Here is a 12849-nt window from a genome sequence, read left to right as displayed (position 1 = left end):
ATTTACGTATAACGCCTTTATTAGGCTGCAAATCGCAATATTACAGCCTTTAGAGGGCCGTGCACGGAGTTAACAGTGTGCTAAAGCCATGGCGCCAAGGAAAAGGAATTGTGACGTCGTAGTTTAATGATAGTCGCAAAAGGTACACCATTGGTAGCCTGTTTTGGAGAGTGGAAGCACGTGATTTACGCGTAAGGCCTTTTTTAGACTTACAAAGGCCATACTATAGCATTTAGAGGACTGTGCGCGTACTTGGGCGTTTTCAAACGTCACGGCGTCAAAGAAAACGACTTGGGACGTCATTGTCCATTGAGACTGGAAGGACTACACCAATGGTAACTTGCGCAGGCAGGTGGAGCCACAGTATTTACGTATAAGGCATTTAATAGGCTGCAAATGGCCATATTACAGCGTTCAAAGAGCCGTGCACGTAGTTAACAGTGTTCTAACGCCATAGCGCGAAGGAAAGCGACTTGGAACGTCGAATTCCATTGAGACTGGAAGGACTAGATCAATGGTAGTATGGCTGGGAGCATGGAAGCACGTTATTTACGGGTAAGGTCTTTATTAGTCTGCAAAAGGACATAATACTGCCTTTAGAAGGCTTGCACGTAGTTAACAGTGTTCTATAGCCATGGCGTCAAGGAAAAGGACTTGAGACGTCATATTCCATTAAGACTGGGAACACTAGACCATTGGTAACCTTGCTTGGGGCGTGGAAGAACGTGATTTGCGCGTAAGACCTTTATTAGTCTGTAAAAGGCCATGTTACAGCGTTTAGAGGACTGTGCGCGTAGTTGCCGGTCTTCTAACGCCAAGGTGCTAAAGAAAACGACTTGGCACGTTGTAGTCCATAGAGACTGGGAACACTAGACCATTGGTAGCCTTGCTGGGGACGTGGAAGAACGTGATTTACGTGTAAGGCCTTTATTAGGCTGCAAATGGACATATTGCTGCCTTTAGAAGGCTTGCACGTAGTTAACAGTGTTCTATAGCCATGGCGTCAAGGAAAAGAACTTGGCACGTTGTAGTCCATTGAGACTGGAAGGACTAGACTAATGGTATCCCGCGAAGGGTGGTAGAACCACGTAATTTACGTGTAAAGCCTTTATTTGGCTGCAGAAGGCAATATTACAGCATTTAGAGGTTTGTGCACGTAGTTAAAAGTGTTTTAACGCTAAAGCGCCAAGGAAAAGGAATTGTGACGTCGTAGTTCAATGATAGTCGCAAAAGATACACCATTGGTAGCCTGGTTTGGAGAGTGGAAGCACGTGATTTACGCGTAAGGCCTTTTTTAGACTTACAAAGGCCATACTATAGCATTTAGAGGACTGTGCGCGTACTTGGGCGTTTTCAAACGTCACGGCGTCAAAGAAAACGACTTGGGACGTCATTGTCCATTGAGACTGAAAGGACTACACCAATGGTAACTTGCGCAGGCAGGTGGAGCCACAGTATTTACGTATAAGGCATTTAATAGGCTGCAAGTGGCCATATTACAACGTTCAAAGAGCCGTGCACGCAGTTAACAGTGTTGTAACGCCATAGCGCGAAGGAAAACGACTTGGAACGTCGTATTCCATTGAGACTGGAAGGACTACATCAATGGTAGCATGGCTGGGAGCATGGAAGCACGTTATTTACGGGTAAGGCCTTTAGTAGCCTGAAAAAGACATAATACTGCCTTTAGAAGGCTGTGCACGTAGTTAACAGTGTTCTATAGCAATGGCGTCAAGGAAAAGGACTTAGGACGTCATAGACCATTAAGACTGGAAACACTAGACCATTGGTAGCCTTGCTGGGGACGTGGAAGAACGTGATTTACGTGTAAGGCATTTATTAGGCTGCAAAAGGCCCTATTACTGACTTTAGAGAGCTGTGCACGTAGTTAACATTGTTCTAAAGCCATGGCGCCAAGGAAAAGGACTTGGGACGTCATAGTCCATTGAAACTGGAAGGACTACTTCTATGGTAACCTGCGGAAGCAGGTGGAACGACGGTATTTACGTATAACGCCTTTATTAGGCTGCAAATGGCCATATTACAGCCTTTAGAGGGCCGTGCAAGGAGTTAACAGTGTGCTAAATCCATGGCGCCAAGGAAAATGACTTGGCATGTCATAGTCTATTGAGAATGGAAGGACTAGACTAATGGTATCCCGCGAAGGGTGGTGGAACCACGTTATTTCCGTGTAAAGCCTTTATTTGGCTACAAAAGGCAATATTACAGCATTTAGAGGCCTGTGCACATAGTTAAAAGTGTTTTAACGCTAAAACACAAAGCAAAAGGAATTGGGACCTTGTAGTTCAATGCTAGTCGGAAAGGTACACCATTTGTAGCCTGGTTTGGAGAGTGGAAGCACGTGATTTACGCGTATGGCCTTTTTTAGACTTACAAAAGCCATACTATAGCATTTCGAGGACTGTGCGCGTACTTGCGGGTTTTCAAACGTCACGGCGTCAAAGGAAACGACTTGGGACGTCATAGTCCATTGAGACTGGAAGGACTACACCAATGGTAACTTGCGCAAGCAGGGGGAGCGACAGTATTTACGTGTAAGGCCTTTAAGAGGCTGCAAATGGCCATATTACAGCGTTCAAAGGCCGTGCACGTAGTTAACAGTGTTCTATAGCCATGGCGTCAAGGAAAAGGACTTAGGACGTCATAGACCATTAAGACTGGAAACACTAGACCATTGGTAGCCTTGCTGGGGACGTGGAAGAACGTGATTTACGTGTAAGGCCTTTATTAGGCTGCAAATGGACATATTACTGCCTTTAGAGGGCTGTGCGCGTAGTTGCCGGTCTTCTAACGCCAAGGGGCCAAAGAAAACGACTTGGCACGTTGTAGTCCATTGGGACTGGAAGTACTAGACCAATGGTATCCCGCGGAGGGTAATGGAATCACGTCATTTACGTGTAAAGCCTTTATTCGTCTGCAAAAGGCCATGTTACAGCATTTAGAGGGCTGTGCACGGAGTTAACATTGTTCTAAAGTCATGGCGGCAAGGAAAAGGACTTTGGACGTCATATTCCATTAAGACTGGGAACACTACTTCTATGGTAACCTGCTCAGGCAGGTGGAACGACGGTATTTACGTATAACGCCTTTATTAGGCTGCAAATGGCCATATTACAGCCTTTAGAGGGCCGTGCAAGGAGTTAACAGTGTGCTAAAGCCATGGCGCCAAGGAAAATGACTTGGGATGTCATAGTCTATTGAGAATGGAAGGACTAGACTGATGGTATCCCGCGAAGGGTGGTGGAACCACGTTATTTCCGTGTAAAGCCTTTATTTGGCTACAAAAGGCAAAATTACAGCATTTAGAGGCCTGTGCACATAGTTAAAAGTGTTTTAACGCTAAAACGCAAAGCAAGTCGTAGTTCATTGATAGTCGGAAAGGTACATCATTGGTAGCCTGGTTTGGAGAGTGGAAGCACGTGATTTACGCGTATGGCCTTTTTTAGACTTACAAAAGCCATACTATAGCATTGAAAAGAAGTGCGCGTACTTGCGGGTTTTCAAACGTCATGGCGTCAAAGGAAACGACTTGGGGCGTCATAGTCCATTGAGACTGGAAGGACTACACCAATGGTAACTTGCGCAGGCAGGTGGAGCGACAGTATTTACGTGTAAGGCCTTTAAGAGGCTGCAAATGGCCATATTACAGCGTTCAAAGGGCCGTGCACGTAGTTAACAGTGTTCTAACGCCATAGCGCGAAGGAAAGCGACTTGGAACGTCGAATTCCATTGAGACTGGAAGGACTAAATCAATGGTAGTATGGCTGGGAGCATGGAAGCACGTTATTTACGGGTAAGGTCTTTATTAGTCTGCAAAAGGACATAATACTGCCTTTAGAAGGCTTGCACGTAGTTAACAGTGTTCTATAGCCATGGCGTCAAGGAAAAGGACTTGGCACGTTGTATTCCATTGAGACTGGGAACACTAGGCCATTGGTAGCCTTGCTGAGGACGTGGAAGAACGTGATTTACGTGCAAGGCCTTTATTAGTCTGTTAAAGGACATATTGCAGCATTTAGAGGGCTGTGCACATAGTTCACAGTGGTCTAAAGCCATGACGCCAAGGAGAACGACTTGGCAAGTCGTAGTCCATTGAGACTAGAAGGACTAGATCAATGGTAGTCTGGCTGGGAGCGTGGAAGAACGTGATTTACGTGCAAGGCCTTTATTAGTCTGTAAAAGGACATAATGCAGCATATAGAGGGCTGTGCACATAGTTCACAGAGCTCTAAAGCCATGACGCCAAGGAGAACGACTTGGCAAGTCGTAGTCCATTGGAACTGGAAGGACTAGATCAATGGTAGCCTGGCTGGGAGCGTGGAAGCACGTGGTTTACGTCTAAGGTCTTTATTAGGCTGCAAACGCTATAATACGGCTTACATGGGGCTGTCCACGTAGTTAACAGTGTTCTTTAGCCATGGCACCAAGGAAAAGGACTTGGGACGTCATAGTCCATTGAGACTGGAAGGACTACTCCTATGGTAACCTGCGCAGGCAGTTGGAACGACAGTATTTACGTTTAAAGCCTTTATTAGTCTGCAAAAGGCCGTGTTACAGCATTTAGAGGGCTGTGCACGGAGTTAACATTGTTCTAAAGTCATGGCGCCAAGGAAAAGGACTTGGGACGTCATAGTCCATTAAGACTAAAAGGACTACTCCTATGTTAACCTGTGCAGGCAAGTGGAACGACGGTATTTACGTATAACGCCTTTATTAGGTTGCAAATGGCAATATTACAGCCTTTAGAGGGCCGTGCACGGAGTTAACAGTGTGCTAAAGCCATGGCGCCAAGGAAAATGACTTGGAACGTCGTATTCCATTAAGACTGGGAACACTAGACCATTGGTAACCTTGCTTGGGGCGTGGAAGAACGTGATTTGCGTGTAAGACCTTTATTAGTCTGTAAAAGGCCATGTTACAGCATTTAAAGATTCATAAAATATCAAAATCAAGTACCTCGTGTACTCTACTCGTTATCTTTCTCAACTATACTCTCTAGAAAAATTGTACAACAAAAAAAGAAGAATGCGGGGAAACCCCGAAAAAATAATAATGGCGTCATTATTTACATACTCCCCCCGTTGACATGTCCGATGTCAACACGGTATGACTAAACATAAAGAAATCCTAAATATATATATATGTCAAAAAAAACTATAAATACTCTTCGCGGAGTTTACGCATCAACTGTCCTTCAACCGCAGCCTTTCTCGTCGGCCTTCGTTGTTGCCCATCTTCATTGAGAGTGTCTTCAGCGGGTTTTTCAAGTTCACTTTTTTCAACTTTTTTAACTTCGTTTTCAGTCTCATTTGCTATTTCAAGTGGAATCAGTTTTTGAATAGGACGCGTTATCGTAGAAACAAGTCCTTTCTTGGTGTTAACCTGAATCTTCGCACCACGAATAAATCCGTCCTTTCCATAGATCAGTTCCGTAACTTTACCCAATGACCATCTACTTCTTGGCAGTTGGTTATCATCTTTCACCACCACGACGTCGTTCAACTTTAAATCAGGTGTTTCTCTGCCATCCTTTCTGTAGAAGTGATGTTGCCGTAATTCGTTCAAATACGTTCGATAAAATCGTCGCCACTGATCGTCAAGCACTCGTTGTACATAAAGTAATCGTTTCGAGCACTGGTCGGTATCATTCATTGGGACACATTCAGCACCAACAATGTTCGAGCCGTAAATCAAATGCAAAGGTGTGATAGTCTGTCCAAGATCGTCCTCACTCTGATATGTAAGTGGTCTTGAGTTAATCGATGCTTCAACTTGGCACAGAACTGTCTCGAGCTCTTCGAAAGTCAATAGTGCCTTCCCAATGGTCTTACGCAAGGCGGTTTTCATTGATCTGACGATCCTTTCATAAAATTCTCCCCACCAAGGACTCTTGGGGAGAATCGGGTTAGTTTCAATAGACTCATGTCTCATAAATCTTTTTACATAGTTAGATTTAAACGTTTTAAAGTTATCATGCACAACCGTAGCAGGCGTTCCTCTTCTGGATTGAAATCTTTTGAAAGCTCTAATGAACGCTGGCGTCTTTAAATCGGGTGAAAGCTCAAAGTGCACAGCTCTAGTAGTAGCACATGTAAGTATTAATACGTATACCTTTGTTGTGTTTCGGTTCTCGGTACGAATGTAGAGTGGACCAGCATGATCGAACCCAACATGTTCAAAAGCTCTCGAAGCGCAATACCTGTATTCTGGTAGATCTGGAGTCGGTGGTGATTTAATAGGTTTGCCTTGGTATCGTCGACAAACAATGCACTGTCGTAAAATGGATTTGATTGTGCGTCTACCTTTTGGAATCCAAAACTTCATTCGTAACATGTTGAGTGTCGCTTCTACGCCTTGATGAAATGTTTTTTCGTGGGCATCTTCAACCAGAAGTTTTGTAAAATGTGAATCACTCGAAAGAATCAACGGATACCTTTCGTCATATGAAAGCTTTTTATTCTCACCAAAACGTCCTTTAACACGTAAATCTCCTTTCTCATCATAAAACAACTTCAGGGCGGACGAAAGTTTGTTGAAGTAGTTTTGGTTGTTTCGAAGTTTTCGTTGATTGTTTGTAATCAAAATATCAAATGCACTTTTGTATTCTTGAGTCGACAGTTCACGATCGTTGCATACTGATAAGTCTCTTTTTCGAATTCGATTTAACAATTTATTCGCAAATCTGTAAACATATCCAATGGTAGTTATAAGCTTTTTCAGTGAGCTAAACTTAGTCTCGTCTATAATATCATGTAACTGCGAATGACAATGATGAGTGGAATGACTAATGTTAGTAGTGACATGACCTTTCTTCTCTTCTGACAAAACATCAAATGAATGTTTGTTGACATAAAACTCAGGTGGAACAAAGCTGGAATCAGACAGAAATTCAGGACCGTTTAACCACAAATTTGAATTGAAGTCACCAATTTTGTCTGGTCTGGTAGGTATATCACTGGGGTTATGAATGGTGGAAACGTGAAACCATGATTCCGATGGAATGACTGATCGAACATAAACAGCTCTGTTTTCTACCCATGGCTTCCACTGCTTCAATTTGCCTTTTAGCCAACAAAGGGCAACTTCCGAATCTGACCAACCGAAAAAACGATCAACTTTCAATCTACCATTGATCGCATTAAGCACATGGCTCATCAACTTTGCTAAGAGAGCACATCCTAGCAATTCTAAACGTGGAACAGAATGCGGCTTTAGGGGCGCAACTTTCGTTTTAGCAGTCACTAGCGAAACACTTACGCCGAGGTTAGTTCGTATTTTTGCATAAATCACAGCAGCGTAGGCAATCGTCGAGCTATCACAAAATCCATGCAGTTTAATTGATTGAATTTCATGACGCGGTTCACAGAATAAATAACGTGGTATCTCAAAAGTTTGTAAATTCGCAAAATCGTTCAATATATCTCTCCATTGTTTAAGCAGTTCCCCTTGCAGTGGATCATCCCAGTCGGACTTGTGTTGACAACATTTCTGGAAAAGAACCTTTACTTTGGTGGTGATTGGTGCGATCAGGCCCAACGGGTCATAAAATGAAGCAGATATACGTAAAATGTTTCTTTTTGTTGGAAACAGTTCTTTCGCTCGTTTCAATAACTCGTCAAATCGGTACACTAGAATATCTCTGTCGATGTCCCACTCGACCCCTAATACTTTGGGGTTAACAGTTTTGTCGCTATTCGGTTCAGAATTCACTTTCTCAATTTTATCTATAAAAGTTTGTAATTCATTGTTATTAGTAGCCCATTTTCGCAAATTGAACCCTCCTTCTTTCATGATTTGTTTACTAATTTCGTAAAGTTTCTTGCCTTTAGTTACGGTATCGGTACCGGTTGTTAGGTCATCGACGTACAAGTCATCCTTCAAAACATCAGTAATTTCGGGGCAGATAATTTCGTAAGTCTCCAAGTGGTGTTGGATTGTCCCATTGAGTAAAAACGGACTGCACGTTAACCCAAACACGACATGCAGAAATCGATAGATAATGAGCTTTGAATCGTTCTCTGTAGGGTTTTCTTTCCACAAAAAACGAAGATAATTACGGTCTTTCTCAGCGATTTCAATATTCAAGAAGGCTTGTTGAATATCAGCAACTAAAGCGACGTAGTTCGTACGGAATCTCAGCAGAATGTCAAACACCTTAGCAAGTAAATTAGGACCAGAGTACAAAATGTCATTGAGGGATGGTTTGTGAACGGCACAAGATCCATCAAAAACAGGACGAACTTTCGTTGTACTTTTATCTTGGCGTACAACCGGATGATGCGGAAGGTAGTAAGCATTTTCGCAAGCTATCTCACTTTCTGGAACTTTTTCTATAATCTGTTTCGATTCGTAGTCTTCAAAAACGTCGTTGTATTGCACAGCTAAATCAGGTTCATTTCGTAATCGTTTGTTAACAAGAGAATCTAAGCGTTGTTTCGAAACTGCAAAATTATCGGAAAGTTTATCATGATCAGGACGAAATGGTAATTCGGTCACGTAGCGTTCACCGTTGAATTCAAGAGTTTGTTTAAAGGAAGATAATACGTTTTCGTTTTCTCCGTCACCGATCGACTCAATTTGCCAAAACTTGTTCAACTCGTCACGGAGAATTGTGTTTCCGGTATCAATACGGCAGGCGTGGACTTCCATGCAGCTTGATTCGTTCGCTTTCGACTGTTCACCTCCGGACAAAATCCAGCCAAGTTTGGAATTGATAGCGATAGGACCGCCTCTCGGATCTCAAACAACTTCGCCGGTAATGAATGAATAATAATGGTCTAAACCAATCAGAACGTGAACATTCATTCTCGTTTCACCATTTGAAAAATCTGCTAATTTCAACCGCTTCAAGTGTTCGTAATTATCAGCGTAATATTTCGCATTCTGATTTGAGAGAGGAGCGCAAATGTTTGGTACGGCAATGGCTTCGATGGGTACGGTAGATGAGCGGTCAGGGGTTTTTACATACAACTTAACAACGGGTAGCTCTCTCGATTGGCTGTTGCTATGGCCAAAAGTGTTAATAATTAATTTCTCCTTTCGAATTGTTTCTAAATTCAGTTTTTCTTTCAGTTCATTTGTGACATATGTTCTCTGGCTACCTGAATCAAACATGAATCTCGTTTGTATGTTCCTGCTCTCCCTTTCTTTCGAAACAAAAGCTTTAGCCGTCTGCAAAAGAATTCCTTTGTTTTCTTGGCTGATGTGATTCGCGTTGGTTTCGTTAGAAGGGTTTTCCTCCGAGCCATTGTTGTCTTTATCTTTTCTTTCGGCACGTTTTTCTTTCATACACAAAGAGATGTGGTGACGTCTTCCACATCTATTGCATATGTAATTTGAACAACAGTTCTTTGAAATGTGTCCATGCTGCAAGCATAAAAAGCAACGCCCTTCCTTTTTCATAATTTGCGAACGTGTTTGTACGTTGGTAACTTTTGAACACCTCGACGGAGAGTGAGAATCGTGACAGAAAACACATTTTTTTCCACTTCTCCTCTCCAAAGTTTCTAGAAATAATCATTCGTAATTCGTTGGGAATTCTTTCGTTCAGAACCGGAATCAATAAACTCAGCATTTCGCTATTATACTTCAAATTTTTCAAATTTCGAATACAGTTCTCAACATCATTATAAAGTTTTCTCAATTGTTGGGTGTTATCCATTGATCGTACTGACTCAATCTTCAACAGGGCTTCCATGTGCGCGTTAATGAGCACCTGTTCGTTGCCAAAACGGTTTCTAAGCAACTCTATAGCATTTTCGTAGTTACTGTTCGTCAATTCTAACCCAGAAATAGTTGATAAAGCGGTTCCTTCGACGTATCTCTTCAAATAATTAAATTTATCAATTGCATTCAAACTGTCATTGTCATTAATGGCTGAATTAAACTGGTCCCAAAACGAGGGCCAATTCAAAGGGTTCCCATTAAATTTGCTCAGTTCTATTTTGGGTAGTCTCATCGATTTCTTTTCAACAGACCGTGTCGATTCTGTGGCTGAAACATGTGGTCCGGTAGCGGTAGTAATAGTCGCGAGACTCATGTTCACTAATAGATAAAATTCTGTAGCCTCCATAACGTCGGTTTCGATCTCTTCACCTGATAAAACACCGTATAGCTCTTCATCTAACTCCTTTAACTGTTTAACAGTGTCAATTAAAGTGGTCTGTAAAGAAATAATTTCTGCTCGTTTCTCCTCCGAAAAGTCCTTAACTATGACATCAATTCGCTCGCGCAAAGTGCTCGCAATAGACCGCAACCCCTTTCGCCTTGCACTCTTCCTCGTAGTCGCAGTAGACATAATGAAATTTAATGTAATGCAAAAAATGAAACCAATGAAACTGGAAGCATGAAAAATGAAAGTTTTTGAAATTTGACGTGCAGTACACAATAAGACGATTTCAGAATAACAAACACTGTCTAAGCTAAGTTAAAGTTCATAACATAAATCCACCAATTCGAGCAAATAATATCCACACAACATCACAAGTCCACCAATTCAAGTAAATATCCAAAAATAATATCAAAAGTCCATCAATCGAGCGCCATTTAAAGATTCATAAAATATCAAAATCAAGTACCTCGTGTACTCTACTCGTTATCTTTCTCAACTATACTCTCTAGAAAAATTGTACAACAAAAAAAGAAGAATGCGGGAAAACCCCGAAAAAATAATAATGGCGTCATTATTTACATAGCATTTAGAGGACTGTGCGCGTAGTTGCCGGTCTTCTAACGCCAAGGTGCCAAAGAAAACGACTTGGCACGTTGTAGTCTATTAATACTGGAAGCACTAGACCAATGGTATCCCGCGGAGGGTGGTGGAATCACGTTATTTCCGTGTAAAGCCTTTATTTGGCTACAAAAGGCAATATTACAGCATTTAGAGGCCTGTGCACATAATTAAAAGTGTTTTAACGCTAAAACGCCAAGGAAAAGGAATTGGGACATCGTAGTTCAATGATAGTCGGAAAGGTACACCATTGGTAGCCTGGTTTGGAGAGTGGAAGCACGTGATTTACGCGTAAGGCCTTTTTTAGACTTACAAAAGCCATACTATAGCATTTAGAGGTCTGTGCGCGTACTTGCGGTTTTCAAACGTCACGGCGTCAAAGAAAACGACGTGGGACGTCATAGTCCATTGAGACTGGAAGGACTACACCAATGGTAGCAGGCAGGTGGAGCGACAGTATTTACGTATAAGACCGTTAATAGGCTGCAAATGGCCTTATTACAGCGTTCAAAGGGCCGTGCACGTGGTTAACAGTGTTCTAACGCCATAGCGCGAAGGAAAACGACTTGGAACGTCGTATTCCAATGAGACTTGAAGGACTAGATCAATGGTAGCATGGCTGGGAGCATGGAAGCACGTTATTTACGTGTAAGGTCTTTATTAGTCTGCAAAAGGACATAATACTGCATTTAGAAGGCTGTGCACGTAGTTAACAGTGTTCTATAGCCATGGCGTCAAGGAGAAGGACTTGGCACGTTATAGTCCATTGAGACTGGGAACACTAGGCCATTGGTAGCCTTGCTGGGGACGTGGAAGAACGTGATTTACGTGCAACGCCTTTATTAGTCTGTAAAAGGACATATTGCAGCATTTAGAGGGCTGTGCACATAGTTCACAGTGCTCTAACGCCATGACGCCAAGCAGAACGACTAGGCAAGTTGTAGTCCATTGAGACTTGAAAGAGTAGATCAATGGTAGCCTGGCTGGGAGCATGGGAGCACGTGGTTTACGTCTAAGGCCTTTATTAGGCTGCAAAAGACGATAATGCCGCATTTAGAGGGCTGTGGACGTAGTTAACAGTGTTGTAAAGCCATGGCGTCAAGGAAAAGGACTTGAGACGTCATATTCCATTAAGACTGGGAACACTAGACCATTGGTAACCTTGCTTGGGGCGTGGAAGAACGTGATTTGCGTGTAAGACCTTTATTAGTCTGTAAAAGGCAATATTACAGCCTTTAGAGGGCCGTGCACGGATTTAACAGTGTGCTAAAGCCATGGCGCCAAGGAAAATGACTTGGCACGTCATAGTCCATTGAGACTGGAAGGACAAGACTAATGGTATCCCGCGAAGGGTGGTGGAACCACGTTATTTCCGTGTAAAGCCTTTATTTGGCTACAAAAGGCAATATTACAGCATTTAGAGGCCTGTGCACATAATTAAAAGTGTTTTAACGCTAAAACGCCAAGGAAAAGGAATTGGGACGTCGTAGTTCAGTGATAGTCGGAAAGGTACACCATTGGTAGCCTGGTTTGGAAAGTGGAAGCACGTGATTTACGCGTAAGGCCTTTTTTAGACTTACAAAAGCCATACTATAACATTTAGAGGACTGTGCGCGTACTTGCGGGTTTTCAAACGTCACGGCGTCAAAGAAAACGACTTGGGACGTCATAGTCCATTGAGACTGGAAGGACTACACCAATGGTAACTTGCGCAGGCAGGTGGAGCGATGGAATTTACGTATAAGGCCGTTAATAGGCTGCAAATGGCCATATTACAGCGTTCAAAGGGCCGTGCACGTAGTTAACAGTGTTTTAACGCCATAGCGCGAAGGAAAACTACTTGGAACGTCGTATTCCATTGAGACTTGAAGGACTAGATCAATGGTAGCATGGCTGGGAGCATGGAAGCACGTTATTTACGTGTAAGGTCTTTATTAGTCTGCAAAAGGACATAATACTGCTTTTAGAAGGCTGTGCACGTAGTTAACAGCGTTATATAGCCATGGCGTCAAGGAAAAGGACTTGGCACGTTGTAGTCCATTGAGACTGGGAACACTAGGCCATTGGTAGCCTTGCTGGGGACGTGGAAGAACTTGATT

General features: G+C 42.7%; 2 protein-coding genes across 2 annotated transcripts; both read right to left on the bottom strand.

The window, feature by feature from the left end:
• Nucleotides 1-5175: 5175 nt before the first annotated feature.
• LOC130613463 (uncharacterized) lies at nt 5176-8670 on the bottom strand. Its single transcript, XM_057434804.1, has one exon. It carries the CDS (start codon nt 8668-8670, stop codon nt 5176-5178), a length of 3495 nt encoding a protein of 1164 aa, XP_057290787.1.
• A 670-nt stretch (nt 8671-9340) lies between these two features.
• Nucleotides 9341-10318, bottom strand: LOC130613462 (uncharacterized). Its single transcript, XM_057434803.1, has one exon. It carries the CDS (start codon nt 10316-10318, stop codon nt 9341-9343), a length of 978 nt encoding a protein of 325 aa, XP_057290786.1.
• Between the last annotated feature and the right edge of the window lie 2531 nt (nt 10319-12849).

The sequence above is a fragment of the Hydractinia symbiolongicarpus genome, chromosome 11 (genome assembly GCF_029227915.1).
Source record: "Hydractinia symbiolongicarpus strain clone_291-10 chromosome 11, HSymV2.1, whole genome shotgun sequence".
Taxonomy (NCBI): Eukaryota; Metazoa; Cnidaria; class Hydrozoa; order Anthoathecata; family Hydractiniidae; genus Hydractinia; species Hydractinia symbiolongicarpus.
This window is presented reverse-complemented; position numbering and strand designations above follow the sequence as displayed.

Bases quoted from the DNA above. Each gene is read 5' to 3' on its own strand.
- LOC130613463 (XM_057434804.1), bottom strand. From the start codon at position 8,670: ATGGAAGTCCACGCCTGCCGTATTGATACCGGAAACACAATTCTCCGT.
- LOC130613462 (XM_057434803.1), bottom strand. From the start codon at position 10,318: ATGTCTACTGCGACTACGAGGAAGAGTGCAAGGCGAAAGGGGTTGCGG.